Source organism: Triticum aestivum, chromosome 3A (genome assembly GCF_018294505.1).
Source record: "Triticum aestivum cultivar Chinese Spring chromosome 3A, IWGSC CS RefSeq v2.1, whole genome shotgun sequence".
In the NCBI taxonomy this organism is placed as follows: Eukaryota; Viridiplantae; Streptophyta; class Magnoliopsida; order Poales; family Poaceae; genus Triticum; species Triticum aestivum.
In genome coordinates, this window is record NC_057800.1 from 712,946,759 (window position 1) to 712,960,136 (window position 13,378).

General features: G+C 47.0%; 1 protein-coding gene across 1 annotated transcript; it reads left to right on the plus strand.

Moving 5' to 3' along the window:
- Positions 1-6,863: 6,863 nt before the first annotated feature.
- Positions 6,864-11,436, plus strand: LOC123059353 (protein LIFEGUARD 2). The gene is made up of 4 exons (XM_044481932.1): positions 6,864-7,177; positions 7,755-7,868; positions 9,233-9,390; positions 11,044-11,436. Exons 1-4 carry the CDS (start codon positions 6,934-6,936, stop codon positions 11,275-11,277), a joined length of 750 nt encoding a protein of 249 aa, XP_044337867.1. The 5' UTR covers positions 6,864-6,933; the 3' UTR covers positions 11,278-11,436.
- The last annotated feature ends 1,942 nt before the right edge of the window (positions 11,437-13,378 follow it).

The following is a 13,378-nucleotide window of genomic DNA, read 5'->3' on the forward strand; positions in this document are numbered from 1 at the left end:
AGGTCCAGATCAGTCATTTCCCGACTGAGTATGTGGCGACTACAAAGCAAGGGAACACGTAATTCCTTCCTTCCTTTTCGTCTGCCATTTTACATCAATCCAATTCCTGTTTTGTTTGTCAGATCTGAAATTGAAGTCTGTCTTTTGTTATGTCTGAGCTCTTTGTTGGTTACGTTACTCCTTTCCTCGTGCAGGACGGACTGTGGCTTTCACGCGTTGGAGTACCTTGCGAAGTGGAAAGGCAGAATTGTCCCCGCTATCATAGCTGCAACGGTCGTTGAGCTCCGGAAAATCCACACATGGAACTGGTTGACGAATGAAGATTTCAACAAGCGGTCGGGAGCACGCGAGTTTGTGCAGGAAGCTGTCAAGAAAGTCACCAAGAAGTACAAGTGATCACGTGGCATTACAGACCGGACGCACACCTTACATTCTATTGCCGAGGAATGTAAGGTATTATCTCGTTGTTTATTGTTGAAAACTATGTTTGTGTGCTATGTTGTGGCTACAACCCCGCGTAGGCTACTATGTAGTGGTGGTGTGCGAGTGACATTTGAATAGTTTCATGTAATATATGTGTGGACGTGAACCTACTTTTAGGCGTAATTATTACAATGGTTTCGTCGTTTCTAGCACCGGTTTGATGCTTTGAACGCGTCTACGATGTTTTAAAAACGATGGCAAATGTAGTTCATCAGACATGGGTAGTGGAAGTCATTGTCGTTTTACATTTTTGGCTGTTTTGCTTCTTCATTTTCATCGGTAACTGCACGGGGGTAGGTTGATCATGCAGCCACAACGTTTTTGCTGGGGTTTATGCACGTTACGCTGTTTTCCAACTTGTTTCCCATACACTTGCACACAACACACTATGTGCCCGTAAAACGCATCGTTTTTGTCATGTGAATACATGCCATGCAGAGTCATCAGGAATACCATGGCATATGTCCAGTACATCTAACATGGCAGATACAGTACAAACAACATGGCAGCTCCAGCATAATTAACATGGCAACTACAGCACAACTAAGATGGCAGATCCAGTACAATTAACATGGCAGATCCACTACAACTAGCATGGCATATTCAGTACAAAACAACATGGCATATTTAGCATAAATTAGCATGACATGTTTAGTATCAAAAATCATGGCATACTAACTACACATAACATGGCAAATTAAATGCATACATCATGGCAGATTAAGTACCCATAACATGGCAACTGCATTTAACCATTCAATGAATTTTCCCTTGCACTTCTGATGCCCCTGAAGAGTTATTCCCCCAATTGTTTTAAAAAAGAATTCTCAACATCTAGGGTACAAAACAAAATGTCCACAACGCCACAATTTTTGCTCATGGATTGGCCGCCCCTTTCTTCGTTTTCTTGTGTTTTGCTTGGATCTCCAATCCCGACTTGTACCTTATCTCTCTTGGACGACCCTTTGTGATGGAACGGGGTGGGTTCCTGACCTGGGTCTGTGTGCTTTGCTGTTCCAGATCCTATCTCCGAGTTTTCAGACGACGGCCCCGTGGATGAAGGCACGCTTGATGTGCGGGGGAACCGGTGTAAGGCTTCCTCGGCTTTCCTCTTCTTGATCTCATCAAGCTCTCTTTTTAGTGCTTTCCTGTGTTTTTCTGCGACTCTCGCTGTGTCATTACTCTTGCACGCTTCATCAATTAGCTCAGCATAGTTCTTTGTCAGCACAACGTGCCTCACGGCTTCCATGGTTGACTCTGGTCTCTCGTCATGCACAGCCAGAACTGCGTGTGTTGTTTGCGGCGCCAACGCATCGTCAGCGTCCCAAGTCCATCGCCGCCTTATGAAATGTCGGGGCATCCGTGTCACAGCGTTCACGTCCATTACTTTTAGTATGTGACAGCACACGATGTCGTCCCGTTCGAACTTGCAGCATTGGCAGTAGAACTCGCCTTCGCCTATCGAGCCTGTGACGAAGTAGTTCCTTCCTTTGTCCGGGTCTTCAGGTTCTGAATCTGACATGCCCAAAATAGAACACACCTTGAACGTACGTTCGTCCACCTGGAAAGCCGTGAACATGCTGGCACGCTTTATTTCTTCCTGGAATCTGCATTTTTTGTGTGTTTTTTGTTAAACTATTGTGGGCTTTTTTCTTGTAGCACATTATGTTGTCATGGAAAATAGATATACATTTTGTTTGAACATGGCAAACGTAATTCATTGAACATGGCAAATATAGTATGTTGAACATGACAAATGCAGTACGCTATACATGGCAAATGCAGTACAATAGACATGGCAACTGCATTTTCAACAAACATGGCAGATGCATCTTATTTAAACATGGCAACTGCATTTTGTTAAACATGGCAACTAGAGTTTATTAAACATGGCAATTGCATTTCAGCAAACATGGCAGTTGCATTTTAGTAAACATGGCAATTGCATTTCAATAGACATGGCAACAACATAACATTTTCCATTTGACACTAGCATTTGCACACCAACATGTCCAGTGGAAGTACATTGCATTAAACATGGCAACTGCATTTCATTGAACATTGAAACTGCATCCGGGTAAGCATGACAAACAGAATTTCTATTGAATATGACAACTGCATCTGAGTAAGCATGGCAAACAGTACTTTATTAAACATGGCAACCGCAAAATCATGGCAACTGCATCGCACTCTATAAGGCACATACTGACTTGGTGCTTTTTCTGCAAATAAGACTGTAACGCAACTGACTTACTTGTTAAAGATCTTGTTGGTGTATATCTTGCTCATTTGCCTCTCCATCGGTAAGTACGTTAGCAATTTTGGCTGCTTTAGCGCGGTGTTCGCTTCTTGCTGCAGCTCAGATCCCAGAATTTTTTGTTGCAAAGCTGTGTACTGCTTGGCAAACTGTAGCAATGAGTTGCCAGGACTGACGTACCGCTTCAAAACAGCATTGAATCCCTCGCTGCGCTGCGTAGTCTGCAGAAAGGGGAAGAAGCACTGCATGAAGTAGGCCGGCACCCAGTACATTCGCTTCTCCCACAGGCTTACAAGAGTCTCGTTGTCTTGGACTTGATGTGTTTCAGTCATGGCCATCCAGCTCCTTTCAAACTCCTCCACCGTCAAGCTGTGGTCCACGCACAGTTCGAATGCCTTGTGCAGCTCTGGACGGTCAGCAAAGAACGGTCCTAGCGTCTCCTCAGCCTTCTTTATAATGTGCCACCTACAGTGCCTGTGCACTGCCAACGGAAAGACCTCCTCTATGCCTGCACGCATGCTGAAATCCTGGTCCGTTATTATGTTCATCGGAGCAAGTCCATCCATGCACTCCAAGAAGGTCTTGAACAGCCAAACGTACCCATCCGTGTCTTCGTTCCGGACGAGCCCGCAGCCGAACTGCAACGACTGATTGTGGTTATTTATCCCTATGAACGGAGCGCACGGCATCTTGTACATGTTGGTGAGGTACGTCGCGTCGAATGAAATGCAATCTCGGAAATGTTTGTAGGCTCTCCTTGCAGCACCATCCACCCAATACATGTTCCTGACACGGTCCTCATCGTCCAACCTTATCCTGTAGAAGAAATCTGCATCTTCTTTGGCTTTCTCATCGAAGTAGGCAATTGTGGCCTCTATGTCTGCCAACTTGCTCTCTCTACGGTACCTTGCCCGTAGGTTTGTGACGTCAGCTGGTATGTACGGCATGCTACTCAGAGTCCCCTTTTTGCTGTGGATGAGAGATAGTATCTGCACCATTCTCGATGGACCGACGTTACAATCATGTAGCAGCTTTACGAATTGCCTTTCGACGGGGGTGAACCCTCTGTGGGCGGTCAGAAATTTCACCAGGTCGAACTTCTTTATCAGTTGGTGGTTGTGCTCGTCAAAATACTCATTGACCACCCATTGTGCTCCATCTACGTTTAGCTTACACCGGACAGGGCACTCAGTCTTCTGAATGATACCTCTCTTTCGTTCCGGAACGACAGGCGCATCGCCTTTCCCCTTCTTGTTCCTGCGTGCCTTGTGGCACCTCATCTCACCTCTGCTGTACTCGTTAGTTTTCTTAATTTTCCTACGGTACTCGGTGTTGACCGCAAACCCATGGAACTTTGCATATGTCTGGTAGTATTCCTTTGCTGCTTCGAATGACTCAAATCTCTGCCCAATGTACGGTGGATGAGGCACCACGATCTCTGATTGCCCACCATCTTCATCCCCTTGCGCGTCGTCGTCAGTTTCATCGTTCACTTCAGTATGGGTGGCAGTCCCATCTACCTGAGAGTTGCCAGTGCTTGTGTTCAAAGGAGTGCTTGCCGGCATTGCTGGAATGATTGCCATTCCCGACTCTGACTCGAAATTGTTTGCGGCATGTTTGTCTGCTGTCTGGTGGAACGCGTCTTCCGTGCGCTCAGAGCTCCCCGCAGTAGATGTGCCGGCGCCGCTGTGCATTGTAGTTGTAGGTTCTGTAACAGGGAAAAACAGGTACGAGATTAAGAATTTTGTGTTGGATAACATGTGGATCGCAAAGGATCACACCATCTTCGAGTGATTTTCCATGACATCTTTTACAGACAGCAAGCCGTCAGTCTGTGGGTGGTCATTTTTATGGCAGCTGTAGGTGTGCAGACATGGCACCTACTGTTCAACAAACATGGCAACCATTGTTTTGCCTACAAATAACTACAAATAGCAAATGTAGCGCTGTTTTTTGTGGTTCAGATATTTTCCCTCTACCTTGTTGTGCTGTATTTGACCATCGTGTGTGGTCTGTTACACCATAATGACGTGATCCACCAGGAATTTGCGAAGCTTGCCAGGAGACGTTTGCCGGGTCACCGCCAGCGTAATAACCTGCAATCATAGTAGTGGTTGGTCAAATCGCGGCAAACGCATTTCGTGCTAGCACGGCAACTGCAGTTGCCCTTATGTGGCAAATGCATTTTTGCTTGCATGGCAACTGAAGTTGCATCGGTAGGGCAATCGCAGTTTGTTATTAGATGGCAATTGCAGTTGTCATGAAATGGCAACTGCAGCTTTTCCTACATGGCAACTGCAGGTGTGCAGAGATGGCAAATGTTGTTTTTAATACATGGCAACCGTAGAAGACCAGTCATGGCAATTTTTGTAGTTGTCAACTATGCTCCTTGTGCTGACTGAGCATCCGCATCTTCACTATGTTTATGGACTCACCTGTGTACGACGTCGATGGCAGGTACATGGGTGCTGCCCGATTCCACGTGCTGCACGAAGGCTCTGCATTTTACACCCGTGATAACTCGTGAGTCCTTTTGCCATCTTTTTTTCATGTTCATTTTTCATGTCCACAGCATTATGTGCTCTTTTTTCGTTTTTGCATTACCTTGATTAGCCATACTAGCTAGTTGGAGTTGGCTGCCCGTACATTTGTCAGCGTTAGCGCCTTGTGACTGCACTTGCCACGGGGCCCCCCTAAGAGTGTTCTGGTCATAAGAACCTGCAAGACAAATGACAGTGCACGACATAAGTAAAATGTCATGTCCATCGTCACAAAGATGGCAAATGTTTCTCTTTATTTTTTAGCACGCATCGTACCTACGCCTGCATACTGTTCTAGCAGCGGCAGCAACGGCCCTGCAGAGATGAGCTGACTGTACTCTGATGCATCGAAAGGTGGCGGCGTTTCTGGCCTTTGAGAACCCCAATCATCTGCACCATCTTCGTGATTCATTCTTTTCCGTGTCTCGCTTCTGTTCTGATGTGCTCTGAATCACTGGATGAACAAGAAGGCATCAACAATCCAATTTTTTTTATCATTGTGCTGCTTGCATGTAGAAGTTAACACGTCAGTGCTATCACATTTTCATGCGTTGGCAACCAACATATCATGGCTAGTAGGACATGCACATCCACTATCCTTTTCTAAAATCTGGTGCTAGCTATCCGTTTGATTCGATGGCATCAGGCTCTACAATAGGATGGCAAGCAATAAGTTGACATGGTGGCAGTTGACGACAATGACAGGTGGCAACTGACGTTATACACCAATGGCAATTAATTTTCACACCCCCCATTATTCCAAATTTATCAATTCTCTCTCCCTTTTTATGGATTCCTGCACATCCATTCATTCACCAACTAGGAGCATCAACCTACTGAGAACTCACGGTTATCTCTAGCGTACTACATGGCAGATCTAGTGTATTCTGCTTGGCAACTGCGAAGTCACACAACGTATGTAGTGTTTTAACCCTGTAGGATGGATCTAGTTGCCAACTTCGTCGGTAATTTTGCAATTTTCTGCCCAGAAGGAGGATGAGAAACAGTAGGGAGATCGGGAGATTCACCTGCTTTTAGCTGGTCGTCTCTGGAGGGCGTTGTTGGAGTGGGGGTTGGGGGGGTGGGATGGGGTGGGGGGAGATAAGGGGTGTGGTTTGCGGTGGGAGCGCCCTACAGATCCTCCCTGGTTGCCATGGCAACCAGAGATGGCCGGCGACGGAGGTCGGGGTTTGACAGGCGGGGGGCGAGGGCGCAGACGAGAGAGGGGACGGATCGGAGGCCGGGAACGGCTGGGTCGTGCGGGCAGCGGCTCGTCTGGCCCGGACGAGGCAGTGCGGGCGGGGTTGTCACGCACCGGACGTGCGGGCGCGCTTTTGTGCGCGCGGACGGGGTCGTGCGGGGCGGTTCCCGTCCATGCCACACGATACGTGCGGACCGGTTGCCCTCCACGCCACACGTGTGGCAGTTATTGGCTCCTTTTTTTTCCAAGACAAGAAGGAAACCGCGTAACATTTCCACCGTCCATGATTCTTTTCTGCCTGGCCAGTGGGGCCAGCAGGTCGGTCTCATCTGATCTGACTATATACTCGACTCCGTTCGCTTTGCTCCTCCCCACACCCCAGTCCCCACTCAGCTCCTTCCGACACACCCGCGAAAACCCTACCACCGGAGGCATCGCCATCGCCGGGCGAGATGAAGGGCGGCGACATCGAGGCGGGTGGCACCGGCACCGCGGCGCTCAAGGCCGCGCTGTACCCCGGGGCGACGGAGAGCACCGAGCTGCGCTGGGCGCTCATCCGGAAGATCTACGTCGTACTCTGCCTGCAGCTTCTCCTCACCGCCGTCGTTGCTGTTGTCGTGTACAAGGTCCGCCACTTCATCGTCTCCTACGACGGCCTCGGGTTCTACATCTTCCTCTTCATCTTCCCCATCACCGGTGAGACCTCAAACCATTTCTAATTTGTGATCCAGTTGCAGGGAGGGTTTCTCTTTTTGGTAAAAGAAACAGAGCATGTATGTACAGGGGCTGTACAAAGCTAAATTGCAACATACAACAAGTGCATTTTAAATGCCACAAAACAACTACTATGATGCACAATCATCAGAAGTCTCGCACCCAATGGGAGATCTGAATCTGAATAAGATTTCCTTTTTGCTCTGTGAACTAGCGACTGGAGCTCTTCCTTAAATGTACGCCTGCAAGCATAAAGACTTTGAGTAATTCCCCAGAAAATAGAAGGTCGTTCTGTGTATTCCAACTGGCCCAAGAGGCAAGCAGTGCGAAATTCGGACGAATTTATACACGATACTGCTAGTTGTATGCGTGCGTTTTCATTATGGCTTTCCCTTTGCATTCTTTGTGCAGAGCCATGGATTATAACTCCTGATTTTTTCAGGAACGTCCCATGCACTCTTAATTTTTCTTAACTACTCTAGATTTGACGTGGTTGCTTTGTGAATTGCAGCTGGGAGTATAATCTGTTCTAGAATGCTTCTTAATTTTTTGTATGCAGTGCTGTTCCCGCTGTTCATCTACCGCAAGAAGCACCCAGTCAACCTGCTGCTGCTTGGCGTCTTCACAGTGGCCATCACCTTCTCTGTGGGCTTCATGCGTTCCTTTTATAGTGGTAAATGTCTTCCCACCATGTATTTCTGCTCCTGCTGCCAGCTCCTAGCTTGTTCTTCAGTCACTCTGCTGCTTATGTAAACCAGCACAATCATATCATCAAAATATGATAGCTCCTGCACCATCAGATTCTTGAGTGACATCTGCCAGATCCTTGCCTGTTCACCATGTGCCTTTAATGCCTCTCTCATTGTGTTAATGCATTACATATACATGGCTAGTAGAAATTTTTCTACTATTACCTTGTTAGTCACCATGTGCCTTTAATACCCCTCTCATTGTGTTAATGCATTACATATAAGTACATGGCTAGTAGAAAATTTCGTACTATTACCTTGTTAGTCACCATGTACAGCACTATTGTGAAGCACTTTGTTTGTTTGTGGACTGGGTTCAGAAATACATGTGATACCAATTTGCCATGGCCATGCAATGGTAGGCTCGGCCAGGCAGCCCATGTGACTGTAGTTGATGCATTTTCCCAGTCTGTGTTGAGGGCCAAATTGTAGCTGTTGGTCACCGTTTATGATTGATATGCTTGTCTCAGAAGCATTTGTAGTATTGCCAGCTAGCAGGATTACCTTTTTAGAGGACGTTGCTTTGCTATTTCCAGCTGTTACTTTTTTAACTAAGAAATTGCCTACAGTAAGCTTCGCTTTTTTCATAGAACATTGGTTGGATCTTGCATTTTTTTTATTGTTTCTTCCGGCCACTATTTGTTGTAAGATACGTAGTGTTGTGATAGTATCAGTTGATCTGAAGGCCTATTTGTCCAATAATATGCCAGCCGTCCTGCCCAAGTTGACATGATTTTGGCAAGGACGTGGTTTAGGTTACTGGACTAGCTTAAACTTTTATCAAAATAAAAAGGATTTTCACTTGATATATCATACTAGTGTTCTCACAATACAATAGATGTTCAAAGGTTATTTTAAAGGTACTCCATGCATGTGCTGGTTAAATCTCATTGGATTGAAGTGATTGAAATACATAATTTTTCGATTTATATAAAGTTATGTTGTCAGGCACTGTGTGATCTATCATTCATTTGTGTTTGCCTCAGCGTTCATACAACTGCATTTTGGGGTTGTACCAATTCCAAGGTTCGTTCTAGCTTGTACCACATCGCAGGTGGTTGTTGATAGATTGCTACTTCAATGCATCACAGCCATTTACTTCAGATTTTAGCATGCATGTGCTTTATTGTTTAGTCAGATTTACATGATAGTTTCCTTGGTAAAGAGATGTATGTGATGATAAGAAGGCAATTAGTTCATTTTGTAGTCCTGCTCTTATATATATGATATATGTGTGTTTTGTTCTTTGATAAAGAACCACTGCTAAAATAGTCTGCTATGTGCGCAGGCAAGGTCATTTGGGAGGCTGGGATTCTTACAATCGTGGTTGTCTTGAGCCTCACTGCTTACACCTTCTGGGCTGCAAGGAGGGGCAAGGACTTTAGCTTCCTTGGTCCTTTCCTATTTGCTTCTCTGGTGATTTTGCTCGTCTTTGGGTTCATTCAGGTCAGATGTCGTCCGTTCCATTCTCTAGTTAGGTGTGTCGCCCATTTATCTATCAGTCTTCTCTATTCTACAATGCACATACTGATGGCAGCAAAATAACCGTCTCGCCCAGCCCGCTCCCGCGAGCGGGGGGGGGGGGGGGGGGGGGTGCGAACCCACGCGCCGCCGCCTCCAACCCTTCCCCGTCCCCTCCCCCTCCCCGCCGCCGCCGGCGTCGGCGGCGGCGGGCCCTCCTCCCTTCGGCGTGGTGTGGTGCTGGCGCGGGACAACGCCCTCGCGCGGATGCGCGCAGCCATGTAGGGCGGCGCGGCGCCGATGCGTCCGGGGCGGCCGAATGGCGGCTCTCTGGTGCGGAGGCGCGGGTGGCTGCAGATTCGCGGCCAGGCGGGGCGTGCCGGCGCGGGGCGGCCGCGGTGAGCTTCTCGGTCCAGATCTGGATCGGGGGCTCCTCCGGCCTGCTGCACGTGGGCGGTGCGTCCTGTCGGTGGCGGCTGGATCCCGGGGCGGCGGCCTTGGAAGGTGGCGGCTGGTGAAGCTCAGGCTTCCCGCGGCGGCATGGCGTGGTGCAGTCCCTATCCAAGGCGGATCTGCATCGGCGATCTCGTGGTTTGGCCACGGATTGGTTCAGATCAGAGACGGTGATGAGTGTGCGGGATCCATCCCGGCGGCTCTCACGGTTTGGCGAGGTGGGGTGGGAGCCCTCCTCCCAGGCTCCAGTGGTGGCGCATTCAGGCAGTGGCTGGTGCGCCAGGGCTCCTACGGTGGCACTGCTGTTGCAGTTGGTCGCCGGATCTAGGCGGCTAGATCTGGGGCTTTGAAGGTGGTCGAGACAGTGCACAGGTTGTCGGGTGGATTTCTTGGAACGGATCCGGGTGAAAACTTGGTCTTCGGTCATTGGCCGGAGCCGGTGATGATGATGCTCTTATCATCGTTTCCTTCATGAAGGCATCATCGAGGTGAAGCTCCTAACCCCACCCAATACCTCCGGGGGAAACCCTAGATTAGTTGATCAGATGACGGCGGCATTCATGTGTCGTTACCCCCTTGGGGGCGGCATTCTTGGAGATGCACTCGGGCTCGAGGGACCAGCGGATGGCATCTGCGGTGGAGCGGTGTTTCTTTCTACATATTCTTGGCGGCGGTTCTCGACGGCATGGAGCAGTGGAGGCTTGGCGTCAGATGTGTGGCGAGGGACACGCGCAGGAGGTCGACGTTGTCTGGCGCCGTGGTGGCGTCGATGGCAGAGTGGCCTGACAAGGTCGATGCGTCAGTACATGCTTTGAGGATGGATCGAGGGAAGACGGAGGTGACGGCCCTTTGCAGCATGTGCGTGTGGTACTCACTGAGAGTGCGCCGGACCGGAGTGTTACCTAGTCCCGCCTATGTGGCTTGGATGGGGCATCTGACGTTAGATGTTAGGCTTTCGTGCAATGTTTGTTTGGTATTTGGCCCGGACATTCGGCACACCTTCATCAAAGGGATAGGAGTAGCAACAAGTGTCGTCTAGATGGTGGCCTCGGGCTTACTGTTGTATTACTTTGTAAGGTTTTTATGAATAATAAATAATATGGCCGCATGCATCACCCAGATGCAGAGGCCGGGGTGATTCCTCCTTTTAAAAAAAAACATACTGATCATGACTTCTGTTTGCAGATCTTCTTCCCGCTGGGCAAGCTCTCTCACATGATCAATGGCGCGCTGGCGGCACTCATCTTTAGTGGCTACATTGTCTATGACACGGGCAACATCATCAAGCGTTACACCTATGACGAGTATGTCTGGGCCGCCGTCACACTCTACCTTGACATCATGATTCCAGCTGTGCCTGCCACCCTTCATTGGGTGGATGACAGCCAGGCGCGTCACCCTGCCCCTGCTCTCTCATGATTCAAATCCCGTGGACGAGTCCCTTGACAAGAAGAGTTGTATAGGCTTGTCAGTCTCGCTGGCACGGTTTAATTGAGTTGATCCCTACTAGTAGAGGGGATGCATAAGAAAACTGCTGTTCGTCAGTTCTATTCTATGTATGGTGGATGTGATGTTGTATTTAGGGGATCTTTGACATGCTGGGTTGGTGGTGCTGCTGCGTTTACGGTATTCTGATATCATTTGTGTAGCCGCGTGGCTTCTACTTCTTGCTTCCCAGCACATATGAAGAGGTCTCCTGGCCCGCCTTATGGATGGCGTTTGTCCTATACCATGAAATACCAAACGGACGCCTGTTCGCATGTACTCCCTTCTTCGTCCGGTAAAGAGTGTAAGTTTGGCTTCAAAATTTGTCCATAAAAAAGTGTACTTCTATCTTTCCAATGCATTTTAAACTAGAAAAAAATACTTCTCTCTCAATCACACAGTAATCAAGACCAATAACAATCTACACATGATCTTCTTAATTTCTACATGCACTTAGCTCATTGGGGGTTGGTTAATTAAAGAGGAGAAAGATGATGGCTTGCACTTTTCCAATGCATTTTTTACTTCACTTTATAATTTGTCCTAAAATCTCTAGATGTACACTCTTCTCTATTCTACCGCATACAGAAATCTAGCAGAGTCTGTCATTTGTGTGGTTGCAGCCATATGACATGTAGAGGTTGCAAAGGCAAAACACAAACTCGGATTCGCTAAAAAGACATTTTCGTGGTTTTCGTACATGTGTGCCCCACCTGTCATAAGTTACAACGGTTCTTTTCAAAAGATTCAGACTTTAGTTCGAACGCAAAGCGAAGCATTATTCATTGCTGACCTTTTACATCGCATTACGCATAAAGAACACATTTTGGTAGATCCACCCTTTTCAAGGCAAGAGCACAAGCAAACAGTTGTCATTTCTTGTCAGACTTTTTCATCTCCCAATACACCCATAATAAGGACCCATGACAAATTTTATTTGTTCGGGCCATATTTAGGCTTGATTCATTTTTTTGTGAAAAATGCAAGGATACAATCGGTGCCTAAATAGAAGCAAATTAGATATAAGAATTGTATCTAAAATTTAGACAATGTGAGATTATTATGTCACCATCAATGATATAATATATTATCTAAACCATTGCTTATTGTTTTGCAACCGTCTTACATCAAATCGTTAATAACACACATCATGGTAGATCTATCCTCTTCAAAGCGAAGCACAACCAAATTGTTGCCACTTCTTGAGATACTTATTCAGATTCCTATACACACATAATAAGACCTCATTCAAATTTCACTTTTTGAGCCATATTTTGGTGGTTTAATATTTTAAGAAAAATGCAAATGGCGTATAAATACAAAAAAATGTTGTACACTATAGACCCATACAAATTCGTACAACAACCTAAAACTGCATTTCAATCATGTTTTTGAAAGTATAACCAAAGATTTACGAAAGTGCTTACATATTTTATAAAATTGTTCCCACCAATTTAGAAAAGTTTGTCATTATCGTTACCTCAATAATCCCGACCACTCCCAAGTTTTCATTCCCTCAATTTTTTTTGTTCCCTCCAGCAATTTTAAATGTCACGCTCAGCTTTCCCCATCATTCCTAAATACCTCTTATTCACAACATTTCCCCGCAACCTCAGTCACGCCGCTCCCTTCTTCCTCTCTTCTTCTGCAAATCCGGTGCCATCCTGGAGGAGTATGGGTCCATCTCTGGCATACGACATGGTCGGCAAACTTGAAGCTGGAACGTCCGCAAACCTTCTCCGCCTACCCTAAAACCTAATCTTAAATGACCAAGTGCTCTCTTCCCCCTGCCCCACCCACCCCCTCTAAGATTTGACGTGCGTCTAGATTCATACGTGTTGTTCATTTTGCCCTCTTGATGTAATTACATCTATGTTACCTGTACTAGAACTCCAACTTTGGGTTTATATTAGGGTACAAACTGCAGGTCATTCTATCTAGGGTTCTAGTTAAGTTTCCATGTTCTTAATCAAATTGTCATACTAATAATGTATTTTATTTTATGCAACTTGTGACCATACCTTCATTATGTATC

Bases quoted from the DNA above. Each gene is read 5' to 3' on its own strand.
- LOC123059353 (XM_044481932.1), top strand. From the start codon at position 6,934: ATGAAGGGCGGCGACATCGAGGCGGGTGGCACCGGCACCGCGGCGCTC. The intron at 7,869-9,232 runs GTAAATGTCTTC...CTATGTGCGCAG, and splicing joins CATGCGTTCCTTTTATAGTG to GCAAGGTCATTTGGGAGGCT. The intron at 9,391-11,043 runs GTCAGATGTCGT...TTCTGTTTGCAG, and splicing joins TCGTCTTTGGGTTCATTCAG to ATCTTCTTCCCGCTGGGCAA.